The sequence below is a fragment of the Salvia hispanica genome, unplaced genomic scaffold (genome assembly GCF_023119035.1).
Source record: "Salvia hispanica cultivar TCC Black 2014 unplaced genomic scaffold, UniMelb_Shisp_WGS_1.0 HiC_scaffold_951, whole genome shotgun sequence".
Lineage (NCBI taxonomy): Eukaryota > Viridiplantae > Streptophyta > Magnoliopsida > Lamiales > Lamiaceae > Salvia > Salvia hispanica.
In genome coordinates, this window is record NW_025952745.1 from 1 (window position 1) to 17,253 (window position 17,253).

General features: G+C 37.0%; 2 protein-coding genes across 3 annotated transcripts; one reads left to right on the plus strand and one right to left on the minus strand.

Moving 5' to 3' along the window:
• Positions 1-3,450: 3,450 nt before the first annotated feature.
• Positions 3,451-6,134, plus strand: LOC125200397. Its single transcript, XM_048098042.1, has 4 exons — positions 3,451-3,559; positions 4,056-4,481; positions 5,391-5,637; positions 5,965-6,134. Exons 1-3 carry the CDS (start codon positions 3,518-3,520, stop codon positions 5,622-5,624), a joined length of 702 nt encoding a protein of 233 aa, XP_047953999.1. The 5' UTR covers positions 3,451-3,517; the 3' UTR covers positions 5,625-5,637; positions 5,965-6,134.
• Positions 6,135-6,740: 606 nt separating this feature from the next.
• LOC125200398 (cleavage stimulation factor subunit 77-like) lies at positions 6,741-17,038 on the minus strand. Of its 2 annotated transcripts, none has more exons than XM_048098043.1 (23): positions 16,788-17,038; positions 16,643-16,701; positions 16,474-16,536; positions 15,716-15,825; positions 15,442-15,542; positions 14,745-14,806; positions 14,513-14,653; positions 14,075-14,203; positions 13,648-13,694; positions 13,092-13,155; positions 12,101-12,221; positions 11,843-11,901; positions 11,685-11,753; positions 11,133-11,273; positions 10,802-10,866; positions 10,358-10,454; positions 9,936-9,995; positions 9,546-9,698; positions 9,403-9,469; positions 9,226-9,327; positions 8,194-8,334; positions 7,475-7,663; positions 6,741-7,132 (listed from the first exon to the last, which is right to left on the minus strand). In XM_048098043.1, exons 1-23 carry the CDS (start codon positions 16,828-16,830, stop codon positions 6,927-6,929), a joined length of 2,289 nt encoding a protein of 762 aa, XP_047954000.1. In that variant the 5' UTR covers positions 16,831-17,038; the 3' UTR covers positions 6,741-6,926. The 2 variants fall into 2 exon arrangements, with proteins under 2 accessions (XP_047954000.1, XP_047954001.1); XM_048098044.1 differs by having other exon boundaries at positions 6,991-7,132; positions 7,475-7,617.
• Between the last annotated feature and the right edge of the window lie 215 nt (positions 17,039-17,253).

Consider the following 17,253-nt stretch of genomic DNA (forward strand, 5'->3'; position numbering starts at 1 on the left):
TTCGAGCGTACATGCCTTTGTACAGTCAGCTTGTGCATGTATACGAGAAACGCCACATCCACTTGTTTACCTATTTATGAGAATAAATAATATAATATAAATGGTTTATTATTGAAATATGATAAACAAGTCTAAGGCTTTTTACTAAGAAGGTCAAGTAGGGAAATTCGATGAATCTCCTCATGAGTTTTCCAGTAGGGGACTTGGCCAGATCTAGTAAGAAGAAAAACGTATTCACAACCTAGATAGGCTTTGGCTACCTATTGGAACGGTTGCGGTGTTTGTGATAATTCTCTCTTACCTAAGATGAGATTAGTAACACCGGTGTGGTAAAGCACTGAAAGGATCTAATCCGAAATGTATTCTTTATTGCTATCTACTGAAAGAATATATTTCAAGAAAGTTTAGTATTTTCTAGTCTATGATATTAATATCAATATTGTTTATTCAATCAAACGCCACTTTGACTTATCAATATGTGAGAGTTTGTACGTAACTCAAGTTCATGATATCTTGGGTGGTAGTAATTGAATAACATGAAGGTATTGGAATATTATTTCATAGAATTCGCGTGCCCAGTGTGGTATGATTAAATCCCTAAGGGGTGATCCCCAAGAGGTGTTTGAAAGAGGAATTTATTATTCAGAAAACTGCGCAGTTGGAATTTATTCCACGAATAATAAATAAAGTTTCAAACTAGAAAAACTCTTTGGAGAATTAATTTAATTCTAGTCACATAGCAGACAAAAGAATTAAATTGATGGATCAAGATAATCTTAAACGCGGGAAATATTATAAAATAAAATGGACCCAAGTTATTTGTAATTTGGTGATTTAAGTGGGAGTGCAATATTATTCTTTAGTGGAACAAAATAATATTCCATTGATAATATATTAAATCATGGGTCATTTGATTTAATTAGTAATTTATCTAATGGGTGAGCCCAACACTTAAGTCATTCCATGGATCCCCATCCTAGCCCAACAAGTCCATGCTTATAAATAGTGTAGAGATGGGAAACCCTAGTAAGCACTCCACACATCACAAACCCTAACCCTAGCCGCCATAACCGGCTCTCTCTCTCTCTCCCCCTCTTGCCTCGGTTTTCGTGCCTTTGCACGAGGGAGATTAGGGTTTTGGTTTTTGTTCTTGTTCTATCCTAATTCATAGGATTAGATCAAGACAATTTAGTGTTTGTGTTGGTTTTCCCTAGATCTCATATCACTTTTATTTGGTTCTTCGAGATCCGCCCACACGGATGGAGAATCAAGGACAAAGGAATAGGTTGGAAGATTCGTGGTCGATAAACCAAGGATCTCCGGGTGGTGCAGCTAGCAACGTCAATCCAATGATGGATTATGAGGTAACAATCGAATCTACATCGAATATGCATGATTATGTGTTTATTTGATGTTTTATCTATAGATCTATGAATATTGCATGAAATTGGAGTCGAATGCATAATCAACTAAATAGATCCGGTCAAGGACCTGTTTGGTTTCCGTGTCTTCCGCTGCGGTAGTCCCAACAGTGATTTCCCTAGTAAAAGTCAACACATTTTTCTCATTTATTTTTCTTTTATTCTCTCTACTTTTTATTCTCTCTTATTTTATTATCTTGTCGAAAAGAAATGTCCCACTAGGAGGTAGTACTCCACTAATCAATAGAGGACAAACACACGACTAAGGCCATCCGCAACGCTGTCTCTTAACCGTCTTATCTCTTCACTATTCATGGGCCCCACTGTACTTTTCAGCTAATCTCTTAACTAAGAGACAACAGCACCTGCAACCCTCCATCTCTTAACCATCTCTTAACTATTCATTCAATTTCATTTTTTATTTTTGATTCCAACAAATTCAATTAATAAAAACACACTTCATTAAAATAAAATAAATATTACAACTTAAAATCCTAAAAAATAAAAAAAGTACATAATTTAAAATCCTAAAAAATAAAAAAAAAATACATAATTAAAATACTCTAAATGAAACTATAAGAACTACTCCGCCGGCGAATCATCATCCCCCGAAGTCGGCGGTGCAGCCTATACCAAGTTGAGCTCTCACATACTCAATTCCGGCCATATGGGCTGCAACTTGGCCAGGATTCATTTTTGAGAGTCCACCATCGTGGCGACTAGGTACATGGACATTAGGGTGTGCGAGCCCGTGCCCGTGCCGGAGCCCGAGCCCGAGCCCGCCTGGCTTGGTCTCGCCCGGCCCATCCCTCTCGCTCTCGCTCTCCCCTCGGCTCTAGCCGCCTTCGCCGCCCTTGGTCCCTTACGCCGACGTCGTGCACCGGAAGAAGACCCCCTACATCATCGGTTGGCGTGCCCTCACGTGAGGTGTTGCCTTCGCCGCCATCACTAGACGAGTAATGGCCACGCGCCGTGCGTCAGGCGTTTCGAGCACGACTCGACACCGCCAGCCCACCTGTCAGTGGTGGTGGACTTGCAACCAAACATCGACAAGCTTGAAATCTTTGCCGACGTCGTCTTTGAAGACCCGCAACGCCGCTCTCAGAATGTCGGCTCCACCGGCCCCGCTTTGATAATTCGCCTCTTCTCCCCCGTATATCGCGCAAAAATTTTTGACATCTCTGTCGCAGCCGGAGCCTCCACCCAATTGGCCAGTCGGGCAAACTGCGTTCGGGCGCCAAAAAATTCTCCGGAATTTGGGATAATCCCGACGATTTAGGCCCGTACCTCTGGGGGGGGAGGGACGATAGTATGCATCCACGTCAAAATGTGGTGTTTGGTACGCCGGCGGGGTGGTCGAGCCTTGGGTGCCGGCGGCGAACCGGGAGTACCCAAACAGTTGTACATGCTCGCCCAATCGTCGAACGAGTTCAAGTCGAACCCGACGGAGCGCCGCCTGCCGGAGCCGCGTGAGCCGCCGCCGCTGGAGTTTCCATCGTCGGACATTTTTTCAACAATTTGAGAGTAGTGTTTGTGTGTAAAATGGAAGAGGAATGGGGAATGAGAGCAGTGTTTGTGTGTAAAATGGTGAATGGAGTATGGAGTATATTTATAGAAGAATAAAAATAAAAAAAAATTGAAAATTCGACCGTTTTGTTCCCAACGGTCATTTGACCGTTTGAATTTTTTTTTTATTTATTAAATTCGAATTTTTCGAATTTAAAAAAAAATAATTTATTACGTCATAATTACGATGCCCACTCGCGGGCCGGCGAGTGGGTGTCACGCAATGCTCCAGCGCGCGCCACGTGGGCGCGCGCGTCGTCTCGCCAGCTCGAGGCCGGCCTCGCCGGGTCGCGTTGCGCGACGAGATGTCTCGTCTCGTCGAGCCTCGCAACGCTGACTCAATGCTGGCTCGTCCCGTCGAGACTACCGAGCCCGCATCGAGCCCGCGTTGCGGATGCTCTAATCCAAACGGAGATCCCACTTAAAAAAACCCCTTTTCAGGAAAATGACCAAATAGCTGTTGAAAATATTAAAGGGACTTTCTCAGATAGTAATTCTCTGCCTTTATCGCTGATTAAACCCCACAAGAAATGGCGCTCAAGCTCAATGCTTCGGCTGTGTACTCACTGCAGGTACTTATTCTATATTCGAACCAGCCTTGCCCTTTACCAATTGTGTTCTCTCGATGGAATACGCCAAATCTTGAATATGTTTCTTCGTTATCACATTTTTCTCAAAACTTCTATGGAAATTGCCAAATTGTGGGATGTTAGGTTTCGATTTTTATTTTGATTTTTTTATCTGTTATCATTTGGTGACTAATCCATTCTTTTGGTCAGTTGTGGAATTGGCTATCTGGCCATCTTGCTTAGGTGGTCTGTGTTTGAGCTTTGAATATGAATTATATTATTGTGCTAATATGCTGGCCTTTTTAGATTCTTGAGTAGCCAAGTTTTAATTTACATACTACATGTGTCCTATAGTAGTTTGCTCACGTTTAGATTTAAGAGTTTGTGCTGCTAATTGAACAACCTAGTCTTCTTTTGCTGCTGCTGCTGCACTTTGATTACTCTTACCATTGTCCTAGCAGTCTCACATATGACATAACAGTGTCAAATTTGTATGCAGAACCTTCAATTACGTCATACACATCAGAACTGCTTATGGAGTTTAAAGCCAAACCGATTGTATCAGAATACTGCAAGAACTTCGTGCAGTATGAATATGGCTGCCAATCAGCCAGGTGATCCTAAGAAAATGGGCATCGCTCATATTGTGGACAAAGCAAGAAGTTTGTGGGATACTTCTCCTCAGCCGGTCAAGACCTTTCCTTGGAACAGAACATTTAATCATTTCATTCAACTTGTTCTCGACCTTGTCTTGGCAGTTATCAGAATCCTTGCCCTACCTGTATTTTCCATTACATCAATCAGCGAAATATCTTATTGTGCGCATGAAAGGAAGCTATACCTTGTCCCACTTCCGTTTCTAGTTGGTGTCGCTGCAGCTGGGGTGTTACAAAATGCTGCTTTGGAATCGTCTTCATATCTCAAGGTAATTTTTACCACCATCTTATGTAACTGTCTGACATTGAATTTTTCTATCTGCATACAGATAATGTAATGCGATGGCTTTGTAAGTTTAGGTAGGGGTGTTCGCCGATTGGTTTAGTGTGGTTTGGCACCAAAACCAAACCAAACCTTAATCATAACAAATCAAATCGAATTGTATCAGATTCAAAACCATTGGTTTGCAGTGTGCATATTTTTTTTTTCCAACATAATATGGGTCAGCCTAATAGGATTTAGGATTTTGATTATAAACCATATAAAGATTTTTTAAAAGAGTTATATACATAAGCTAATGTATTATATTTTTTGTAGAAATCCAGAAAAATAATATTGTATACTTACAATAATAAATGAATAATAATCTTAGGCCATGTTTGGTAGTGGTGATAACTCATCTAGGGATGGAATTTTATGAACAAAAATGTACACTACATGGAATTTTTGGGCGAGTCCAAGAATGTCTATAAGTGTTTTCTGTTGGACTATATGTACACTACTTGCTCTAGAGAGGATATAATGGATGTGGAAGTTAAACGGTTGCTCATCTTTTGATTTTGCTTCTGTTTAGCATGTGAGGAAATAAAGGAATACAATTGCTCTGCGTAGTTATTTATTTATGATGATGAGTGCTGGAAACAATCAAGCGCTGTAGTATTATGCAAGCAACTCCAGGGCTAACAGTAAACTATTAAGACAGTGTAACAGTGTTATAGCTCACAGGCAATGATTTTTCTGAACATGAATCATTGTCTTTGCTTTTGGTCTAAATTTCTTAAGTGGTATTGTAAGTGGATAATTTTTGGGGGGGCGTTTGTGTTCCAGTTTCATGCCATTGCCATATAGTGTGTTCTAAATATGTTTCTTTCTGTATTGTCTTTTATTCTGATCGCAGTATGCAGAAGTACCGTGGCATCTTATTGCTCTTCTGATATTCTTTGCACTGCTCAAGTTTCCTGGCCCTTATTACCCTTATTGGGGCCGTATATTCATTCCTCACATGGCAAACGGAGCAATTTTGAGGACATTGTGGTTCTTGTTTCTGTGGTTCCGAAAGCCCCAAAAGACAGCAGAAAATAACCACGCCAACTCTGTAGTCGACAATCCTGAAGCAGACAAGGTCTTGTAGCATCGTAAAATAGGTAATGCCCACAAATCTTGCAAATACTGATTTTGATGTTCTTTAAATTCCTTCAACTGGAAAACATGACCGTAGAATTACTCTCTCATGACCTGATTCTGTTCTTACTGTTGCCCGTGCATCCAGTCTGTGGCTTCAGATTATCATCATGAAACATGTCTAGAGTTAAAGTTAACGCTGGTGTTTTAATTTGTGAATAAGCATCTCTGTGCATATTTTCAACTATTTTTTGTCTATAATAGTAGTATATGTATATATTCAATAGGTATTTATTCTAGGTTGGAGGGTATGGACAAATCTTCATTTTTATTTCTGGAATTTTACGCAGGTGTAGAAGCAGTTTAGCCCTTCGGCCATCAGCTCAACTATTTGGAAGAGGCTTAGGTTTTACCCATGTTTGATATTATTTCAAGACTCTTTTACCTTTTCTCTCTGTATTCTCGAGTGGCTGCAACAGAATACCATTTAGTATTACAATTTTCATGCCATTTACTAGCCGATCATGATTACATCATAAAAATTGTCTCCTTTTACTTTTAATTTATACCTTGATTAACTAATTTTGATAATAAACTAACAATTAAAAAAGTTAGATGACGATGTCACATTAATAAGTACTCCCTCAGTCTGCCATTAAGAATCTCATTTCTTGATGACATGAGTTTTAAGAAATATTAAGAAAAGTAGGTGAAAAAAGTTTGTAGAATATAAGTCTTAATATAATAGTTTTAAATGAAAATATGAGTGGAATGTGACTTTATTACTATTTATAGTAAAAGTGAACCGGAACTCTCATTTGCAGACGGCCTAAAATAGAAAAACGAGACTCTTATTTGTGGACAAAGGGAGGGAGTATCTATTAAGTATACTGATTATGAACCTGTTAAGTAAAAAGAGTGCGCCTTTTTGAGTATGGAATTTCAGTTCTAAGGAAATTTTAATTACTTGAGCAAAACTAACCTTTTAGGTCACTGAAAGATCATGTTGGTTTTACAATTTTATAAAATTGGAAACTAGAAACAAAACTAAACACCAGAATCCATAAATGAAAATATGTTCATTGCAAGGGAGAAATAGTAGTTTTCATTAAAATAACAGTGAATATAAACAACAATTAAAATCCTTCAATCAATCCATCTGATTTTACAGACAAGGCACGGAACTAAACCCAGAGCTAATAAGAAAAAAATTGTTTATATACTAACCACCCACTCTACAGACAAATGAGCACATCTGGAACAAATTCTAACAATAATATACAAACAACAACAATTTGTAACTTAAAAACCATCAACCCGAACTTCCAGAGAAATCGCCTGAAAATCCACTCCCATATGATGCAGAGCCACCAGTTCGCGAACTGGTTCCACCGGTACGAGAACTAGCTCCACCAGTACGCGAACTAGTGCCAAGCGCTTTCTGCAGTTGCCGTATCTTGAAAGCATCTTTAGGTAGTGGTTGGCTTTGGATAGTAGACGTGTCATCATCATCTTGCCCTAACAAGACACAATCAAAGCTAATCAGCATACCAACTTGTTTCAATTTTTAATTACTGGAGTTCCATGAATGGAGTAGTAAAACCACCATACAACATTCAGTAACCTAAGAGTAATCAAACTCAATTCCTCCCCAACTCTACGGGAAAAATGATAATGTTAGTCCTGTTATACTTTTCTGTACAAGTTGAATTTAAGTACTATATTTCAATATATTACACCGAACAATCTCTAAACTGGGAAACATTTTAAACTATGCAAAAGATCATGATATATAAGTAATAACAAGGAATCATATGATACATTAGCACAACAGGACATGAAAGAAAGATAATGACATACTCTCCATTCCTTTTCTCTTTCCAGCTTGCCTATCTCTTGTTTGTCTTAATTTACTTGAACCAGAGACATCACTGGCACTTGGAACAGGTCCAGATGGCAATTGTTGAGGTGCACTGGGTTTTGCACTAGCTGGTGGTATGTTGCTTTGCAAACATATGGATACTACAAAATCAGCATCGGGAGATGGACCTAAAAAGCAGCATGAGAAATTGGTCTGTGACGTAGATTCATTTACACAGAATTCTGTCAGTTCAGTATTTAGTTATAGTCCAGCTTCTAGATTGAAGTTTGGCAAGTTACAAGCACAATTCGGCTATAAAAGCTCATTTAATTAAAATACAGAATTTTTTATTTGATACAGCTCATTTGTGTTACTTCAATACTAGGCTATATATTGTTTAACTAGAGCCTTGTTTTTCATTGAGAATAAAAACTAATGAATTTTAGTTTAATGAAATAGTATTTTATTAGGGTAAACTGATTTGATCTTTTATAAATAATGACGAAAATTTAAACGTAACTATATATAGAAAGCTTGTTTTGGCTTTGACTAAAGTCAAATAGTCGCAAGAGCCTTAAAGAAGTTCAATGAATAAGCACTAGCTTGATTCTATAATGAACAAGTCAAGCTTGAGTAGAAGTTGCCTATGAGATGAACAAAACACTAAAACTGTGACAAAACCAATGCTGAACTCAGCGTGAAAGGTTCAGATAGATACCTTCAACGGCTGGCAAATTTGATACAAAGACTGCCAATGTTGGAGGTAATGATTTCAGTGTATCATTGATTGTAGCTGCTCCTCCACTAATGCCATTTGGCAATGTGCTTGAAACACCTGATACCACCGGGGTTGTGATCCCTGGAAGGTTTGCATTGTGAAACTTAACAGCAAAGAAGCTTATCTAATATTCTCATTCAAAAAGTATACTCACTTTGGCAATAATTAATTCAATCAGTAAAGCACATATTTCTTATAAATATGTCTGGTTCTTAAATAGTACTCCCTCCGTCCCAAAAGAATATGCACTTTGGGTTCGGCACAGGTTTTAATGCAAAATTGGTAAAGTAAGAGAGAGGTAGAGAGCAAAAGTAATTCAAGTATTGTTAGTGGTGAATGGGTCCCACCTCATTAGAGAGAAAACAGTTTCCAAAATCAGAAAGTGCATATTCTTGTGGGACGGACTAAAAAGGAAAGAGTGCATATTCTTGTGGGACGGAGGGAGTATATAAAAGATGAGAATGAGATATGGCTGGTCACAAGTGCTTCAGACATAAGCAAATCAGTATTACACGGTTCCACCAGATAAAGATCTGACTCCTTTTTTCTAGAATTACTTAAGCAAGAAGGATATACCAGAAAATTCATATTTACAACACCCTGTTCTGAACCTAAAAACTATCATAACTCAGAAGTCCCATTTTTCTATCACGACTTTGAGCTTTGAGCATATGTCAATATCAGGCACTCACTCGTTAATAATGGGAAACAGGAAAGAGATTAGAAAAGAACTATTGAGATCAAATACCATCTAAAAAAGCTGTTATAGAGGTAGCAGGAACAAATAGCTCATATAATAAACCAAATAGAGATAACTTTCAAGCTACTCGTTTTCAAAAGCTTATGCAAGGACATAAAACCCTTACTCTCTTCCTTATGGGAACTCCAGGTTGAGCTCTCTACGCATTTCACCATACTAAACTATCTATCAATGGATCAAATCAACTACAACAAGAAATAAAATGTACATACCAGGCTTTTGTCCAGGAGCATAAATCACCATTCTTGATACATCTGGATAAACAACCTTGCCAGAAACATTTGAATTAATTTGAATGTCTGCTGTAGTCCGATCTGCATTCAGAACAGAGAGATTGTGAAAGTAGAAGGGAAAAATGAACCCTAATATAGTAGAAGTAACTACTTTACCTGCAGAGCTAGGTCCATTTACAGGAGTAGGATTTTCAATCTTCTTATTGACACCTCTAAAGAGCCACTACAAGCAGACCGTATGACAGTTATAATACACTCAAACATTATTCAGGTTAGAGGGAGAGACCAAAAGTAAGTACCTCTTGCCGAGATAAATGATCCAAGTCCTTCGTTGAGCAAGGCCACAGATCCATGAAACTATACCGCGAAATGACATCTTGCAGAGAATTTTCTAAAACTGATTCTCCATTCTCAGTCATACGGCATAAAGCTTCTTTCCTCCTTTGCTCAACCTAGTACAGAGAAAACTAATGAACACATATTGTAGAAACAAAGTATGACACCACATAATAAGCAATTGGCTTCTACAAAATTACAGCATTACTTCCAACAGATAGGTCAAAAATGTTCAGACTCGGTAATAAACTTGATTGAGGTCACAGAGCATTTTGTGATGTCAAGTTGCAAGAATCCATGAAAGCAAGAACTAATAATCAACCACATACTAGAATGAATAATGACAAAACTACCTTTAACATGCTGGTAAGATCTCCATACGTCTGCTCGAATTGGGCGAATCTTTTCCATACCTACATTGAAGTAAATATATAACTTTACAATTTAAAAGTGGAACAGTAACAACCCTATATTTTGCACTTCCAGTCAAGTAAGTGTGCAAAAACAAAAAGCGAAAAAAGAAGACTTAAATACTTATGATATATCACATCTGAATATCTAATTGACAGGTACAGGCATCATAGTTTATACTATTCCCAGAATTTTTATAGCATTTGAATACATAGTAATAACTTTTTATTTTGGTTCAAAAATCTTCCCTAAAGATCTTTAATTTTCATAAGTTCAACAAGATAGAAAACAAAAAAAATTAGAATATCTAACTTATAACGACGATCTACACAAACAACAGCAGAACAGAGCTCAAACAGTGCACCTCAACAGATTCATCAGGTGGAAGTGAGCTCAAAGCACGCTCAAACAAAGCACGGATATTTCTATCATCGTTCAAGCGGCACAAGAAATCAGCATATCTGCATTGTGAATAAAATTTGGTATCATGTAAGTTGTGTATTGCAACATTACCCAAATTATTGACAGTATGAAAAGCCTCACAGAGAACAAGGAGTTGGAAAATGATAAATATGGAGTTGGAATCATACAATAATTGAAAAAACAAGGAGGCTAAATTACTTGTGTTACATGACTCGCATCTCCATGCAAAGATGGGTTACTTATGTTACAATTGCTCTAACAACTTTTTGAAAGCAGCCACAGCAATCAATACAGCATTATACTAGAATTATCACCGCAATTATTACAACTACAATCACAACTGTCAGTGTAGATGGTATCATACTGGCTTTAAAGAGGTACTCACTCAAGAATGTAGCTGGGTTCATGCATAAAACGTTTGAGACCTGCTTCAAATATGTTGTGTGCAAGCTGCAAAAAAGAGTTGCATAAAACACATAATACGAAAGGGAGACCAGGTTTAATTGTGCAAAAACAAAATTTTAAAGAAAAACCCAATTTGCTTTTAACTAGAAAGATTGAAAAGATTAAGAAGACAGTTACGTAACACCATTAGTGTCATTTTTTTGTTAGAGAAAACTTGATCATCATGTTATCATATAGCTCTGAGCAAGTCGAGAAAATGGTCCTCTGAGCATTAACAGATCAATCCCAGAAACATGTAGAAGCTAAAGCACCTTTGCATCTTTATCTAGACAGAATGCCATCATTGCATATGCAACATAAACATGGTAGGTGCAGTTCGGAGATTTTCGGGCATCCAGAAAGTATTTGCGAGCAGCTTCAACTCCTTCAGTCCTCCTTAAGAATCGTATAAACTGCAGAGCAGACAGCAGAAACAATTTACAAATTCAATCAACACACTTTGTTGCAGTTTTTAGATAAACTAACAATTCAATAATACAACACGGGCCGAAAGAAGAAAAAAAAAAATAAAAGTAAGTGTTTCACAACAAATAAGTAGAACATGTTAAGGGCTACTTGACAAACTAATCTTGATGAATTCCATTTAGAGTTTGAATCGCTCTAACCACTCGTCGAGGATTAAATATGACTACAGCATCCTTTTCAATTCAAAATTCACAGGATATCCCATATCCGTCTATTAGTTGTGTTCTGTTTCTAATAATATTAGATTGCTCTTCAGCAGATACCAGTAATGTGAGTTTTCACTTCTGATTTTTGAACAACTTTTGTACTGCAAATGCAGGCAGAACAAAATTTTATACCTGGATGTGAGATAATGCTGTTGCATTCACGCCATCTCCAAGAAGACTTTCATACACTTTTTTTGCCGCCTGAACAAAAAGAAAGCATTGAGATTATATAAATTATAAGATGATTAATCTTAATGTCTGAAGGAAACAATCTCAAGTCAGAATGGTACCTGAGCTGCCCCACGAGTCTCCTCTAGCTCAGCATAGGCATACTTAAGCATATCCGAATCTACAACAAAAGTAAAGAAATTATTAAGGAAACTCGAGAGGAAAAATTAATGAGTAATGGAATCAGATAGGGAAGAAGATACTATAGTTCAAAACAGAAGAGCAGCTATACCAAAAAAATCGATCGAGACGACCAAAATAAAAATATAGAGAAGATGGATATTTGAGAGAACATAATCTATCAGCTTATGGATATATACCAGGAAGAGCCTTCAGTGCGCGTTGAAAAACTTTAATAGCTGAGTCTTGTGAACCATTTATGGCATGCCACATGGCATAGTCATACCATATATCAGGGTAATGATACAAGTACATGAGGCACTAGCACCAAAACAAACGTGTGAGCACTTTCTCTTTGCTATCTACTTTTTCATATCAGTTATCTTAGAGTGATGGCTACACATAAATCAGAAGCTAAGACAAAAAACCTTAACATCAAAGCAACCATTCTAATGGTCCATGCATATAATGGAAACTGAATCTCCAAATTTGATGGATGAGAAACTAAGTTGAAGAATCGAAGGTTGCAAATCCCAGGAAAACCAAATAAGTCCACAACAGGGGAACATGGACAAAACGTAACTGCAACATTTAAATATATTTTACAGGTAATGCTGAGGATTAAGAGAGGCCTGCAGTCATCATACTTTTGACATATTGATCATTAAATACTTGTGCTTATTACACTCACACAGAATGGTTGAAGTAAAGACATCAAAAGAATTAATATGGAATTTTTTCAGCAAAACTCCATAAAATGGCCGTAAAACAAATGACTATGCATTACTTCAGCATTGAAACAATCTAACTGTAAATCCCCAAGAAACATAATTTACAAAAACATAAATGGGATTCATTCCTAGTGTGCCTTTGGAAAATTTGCAATTTAGCCTAAAACTTTAAATTTTAACAATTTTATCCACAAGACTATTCAATGTTGGCATACAGATACAAAATAAACAAATCCATCCAGATTGAGCATGCACCCGTTGATAGGAGGCACATGGATTAAGTTGATTGGCGAACATATGGCATTTATTTGAGGTTCAAATTTAACTGACATACAAATAGCTGTGGAAGGTCCAACTTTACGCAATGCAGCATAGAACATCTCATGGAACATCAACATACAAGAAACTGCTAAAACACAACTTCAAAAATGAAATCCATCATATGTAGTGCTTTCAGTACCTGTTCATAAGCAAATGTTATCCTTTTATTTGCTGAAGCATTGTCAATTCTCTGTGGATTACCTCTGTGAAGAAGCCAACATAGTTGTTAACTAAGTAAACCGGTGAACTTAGCCCGTGAAACAAAAATAGTATCCACAAATGATGTATTTTTAGAAAACAACAAAGACATCAAGAGAGGAAAAATTATTTAAATAATACAACAGGTGTACTATCTTGTGCCAATGAAGAAATTGGGAATTAGAAATTATTTCTCCTTCAAGTTACATATACTATATACTCCCTCCGTCTTTGAAAAGAAAAACTTTTGAAACAACTTAGGTTTTAATGCACAATTGGTAAAGTATCTGAATTATTGTTAGTAGAAAATGGGTCCACCTCATTAGAGAGAGAAAAGTTTCCTAAAATAAAAGGTTTCTAATTTTAAGGGACAGACCAAAATGGAAATAATTTCTATTTTGAAAGGACGGAGGGAGTATGTTATAGTGTCAAGAAAGTAGCATATTTGATGATGCTTTCACTCATAAGCGAAACATAACAGTGATGGGGACACCTACTTCTCAAAACTTAATAACTTTTTCCAGGCCACCCATTGCATTTCCTCCTGTAAAATAAACCGTATACTATTACAAAAATAGTAATGAAAAAAAATGATGTCATTTAATTTTCTTGATAAAGGAACTGGGTAAGGCAATATTCTACCAGATTTGTTCGTCCCCTATCTAAATATCAAACAAGAAACTAATAGTAGAGAGTCTAGTGACTCAATCCAAGTTAAACTGAATAAATATGTCAAGTCAGGGAGTACTCAAAAAACATTTAGTACTTATTGCTTCTTGTATCTAAAGCTGCGCTTGTGCAATTGAACATATTTTCTTGAAGCTGGTTATCACTTATCAGTGAAAAACAGTAATTAAGAAGGTATAGCCACAAAGAAATTTAAATAAGAATACTCCACTTCTATCTAAATGGGTCAAAGAGTACCTTAGGAGTACCAGAAGGAGGAACAGCAAGCATATTCCAGTCAATTTCATCAACATACTTCTTACGTTCTCGGTAAACAGCCCTTGCACTGTTATATTTTGGTTGATATTCAGTCACCAACCCTTTTGCCTGCAATGTACTTTAATAATCAGCTTGGAAGTAAACAACGTATCGCCCAGATCATTATATATAGTGTACTATCAGCTACCATGGCAAAGTAACAGATTACATTTCTAGCTGAAACTAGAGAAAACCAATGAAGATCTTCTGCTCATAGTTAGAGGTGTATCTAGTAGTAAGACACACATAAGTCATCAAATGAAGGATAGAATGATATCACAAACTTTTTTCCCAAATTCCCGGGAACAGTTCTTTAAAAAACACTTTAAAATGAGAAACATAAGCTCTAACCAAAAAATATCAGAAGCGGAGTTCTACCAGTGCACGGCTCACTGAATTCTCAAAATTCTCGTAGTCTCTCCAAAGTTGTTCAACATGATGAGTAGGCATAACAATAGCCCTCTGGTATAGTTTACGTATGGTAGTCATCCGCTGCGACTCTTCTAAAGTTGTTTGTGCCTGTTCCATTATATTTTATGAAAAGAATTATAGGGAGAAGATTAGAAAGGTTGATTGACACAACAGCAAGCAGTCATACAGTCTAACTTACAGGTAGTGATCTTAGATATGCAACATACTCCATCCATACAGGGCCAGATGCTATATCCGATCCTGTCAATGATATTCTTACACTTAGGAAACTATTGGAACTACTCATAATTCAACAAACAACAAAATCAAGTACAGCAAGACTTTAAGCAAAATATGAAGGTCACACATATGCAGCAACAGAAATAAATTATTCAGCCTCAGTGACATAATTTAGCAATAGAGAACAATTTGAATAGGTTAAGCCTTTAAGGGACAAAAGGCTTTTTACAATTATGACAACTAAAGCAGTCAATTCAAAGCTTTATAATTGCAATTAGGAAATAAGTACAAATTAAAGGGATCTTATTTCAATAAAAACAAATAGAAAAGACTAAGTGGTGAAGAGGACTTGATAATATGGAGGGTAAACTTCATTCGATGTGTGTGTTTGCACATATATACATATATAGAGAGAGAAGCTGAAAATCTCTAAAATCATGATTACAGTAGACTAATGAGTCATTAAAACTAGGTCACATCAAAACTGCAAATCTTCTACATTGGCAATTTGGCGTACCCATAATTTTTACCAAACAGTTAATTATAATTATAGCAAAAATGCAAAATACAGGTGGAGGTACGGAGGTAGTTTAAAAATGTGTGGACACATGCATGTGTGAGATGGATACAAAGATAAGCACTCCAGGATGACTCACCAACATAGTTAAGCATGAATTCAAAAGCTTTCTTTGTCTCTTCTTGACCCTCTATTCCCTTCTTATCATTAACTTTCCTTATGAAGCGAATGTAACAGCGCCTGCATAGAAATGGTGGAAGCAAGCAAGGTTTCAACAAGACTAAAGCATGGGGAGACAGATAGAAGAGAGAGATATTATGAGCACTAAATTCTACGCTATAACTCAGGATAGTGAACCAAAATCAAACACATAACTGAAAAGAAAAGACTTCAACAAGTTGTAGAAAATATACCAAAGAGGAACTTGCAAGCAATTCAAAAGACAACGGCTAAAAACTTGTTTTGTTGCTTCATCATTGTTGCTGGCCATGAGAGCCTCAACATATTGCTTCCAGTATTTTGCCTAAAACAGGAATTTAAATAAGCAATGAAAACCAGTAATGATGGGCAATAAAAAGATTAATAGGCCAAAGTTACATGTACTGAACAATCAGAACAGCAATGGTTATCAATGACACAGAGTACAAATTGGAGGGAAGAAACATGCATGAGTATGTGAAGGACTTCTTAATATCAGAAATAGGCACACGAACCTAGAATCATTAATATCACATACATAGAGTATGTGAAGGACTTCTTAGATGTGACCTTAATATAAGAAATAGGCACACGAACCTAGAATCATTAAGTGAGAAATTTAATTAAACTTGATCTAAAGTAGTACTATTAAGTTAAGCTAAGTCAGAAAATTCTACTCTGAAAAACTAAAGAAGTTCTTGAGATCTTATGAACTTCTCCACTTGCACAATGTGATTCGGCATATGGCATGACAAACCAAAATACACTGTCAAATGTCACACAACTGAAGAACTTCAAGATTATATACTTATTTAACATAATATAGCCAGGCATGCATCTAGCATCTAGCATCTATCAACAAAGTTACACACATGATCCATCACACCCTTGCACAAAATAAGACCTGACACAATCGTTCTAATAGAGTACACCGAAGAGCGTTTAGAGTTCAAGTCCCACAACAAGTGCTTACCGAAGTGGGGAAATTGGCCAGAAGATGCTCATATATGGGCACTGCATCTGACATTGGCAACCGCTGCATAAACAATATATACATTCATAAATAGTCTGCACAGGCAGGCCAACGAATCCAAACACACGCCAACAAAAAAAAGATGATGATTGAATAAAATTAGGAGTACCAGTGCCTCATTAGCAAGCCTTTCAGCAGCTTCGACGTTAAGCTTATCTGCATTCGCATCTTGGCGATCAAGAAAACAATTTTGTTAAACGTTACAACAGACAAAAACATAAATTTTGGGATACGTACTTGAAGAAGAGAAGTACCAGAAAGAGAGAGCGAGTTCGGTTGTGGTGTCTCAGTGGCCATGAGCCCCAAATTATGACGATGAAACACTACAACTCAAAGCCCTAAATAATTAATTTGGGGTTAGATAAGGAAAACTCGGAGGTATAATTTTTTTCAAATGGGACAAGGAGTCCAAGACAGTGCCACCACACACAAAATCGGTGGCGGCAGTGGGTTGTGGAAGAACGTTCCGGTGGTGATCCGGAATCACGTCATTAACCCGACCCAATTCACTAACCCGTTTTGGCAATCAAAATTAATTACAGGTCGGATTTATTTAATTATTATGGAAATTATCTCAGGCCCAAATATATTCATTTTGGGCTGGGGCTGCAGGCTAGTTCCAGACACTTACCCCTGCTAATTTTTATCTACGCCCAGCTTATATTTTAATTAGGACAATTACATATCTATCACATTTTTTCTTACTATATATAGCAGTAT

What these genes read in the sequence shown, in the direction of transcription:
- LOC125200397 (XM_048098042.1), top strand. Translation starts at nt 3,518, where the DNA reads ATGGCGCTCAAGCTCAATGCTTCGGCTGTGTACTCACTGCAG. An exon ending in CGGCTGTGTACTCACTGCAG is followed by an intron (nt 3,560 to 4,055) that starts GTACTTATTCTA and finishes ATTTGTATGCAG; the next exon opens with AACCTTCAATTACGTCATAC. An exon ending in AATCGTCTTCATATCTCAAG is followed by an intron (nt 4,482 to 5,390) that starts GTAATTTTTACC and finishes TTCTGATCGCAG; the next exon opens with TATGCAGAAGTACCGTGGCA.
- LOC125200398 (XM_048098043.1), bottom strand. Translation starts at nt 16,830, where the DNA reads ATGGCCACTGAGACACCACAACCGAACTCGCTCTCTCTTTCTG. An exon ending in TGCTCCTGGACAAAAGCCTG is followed by an intron (nt 8,335 to 9,225) that starts GTATGTACATTT and finishes CAAACCTTCCAG; the next exon opens with GGATCACAACCCCGGTGGTA. An exon ending in AAAGAGAAAAGGAATGGAGA is followed by an intron (nt 7,133 to 7,474) that starts GTATGTCATTAT and finishes GTGTCTTGTTAG; the next exon opens with GGCAAGATGATGATGACACG.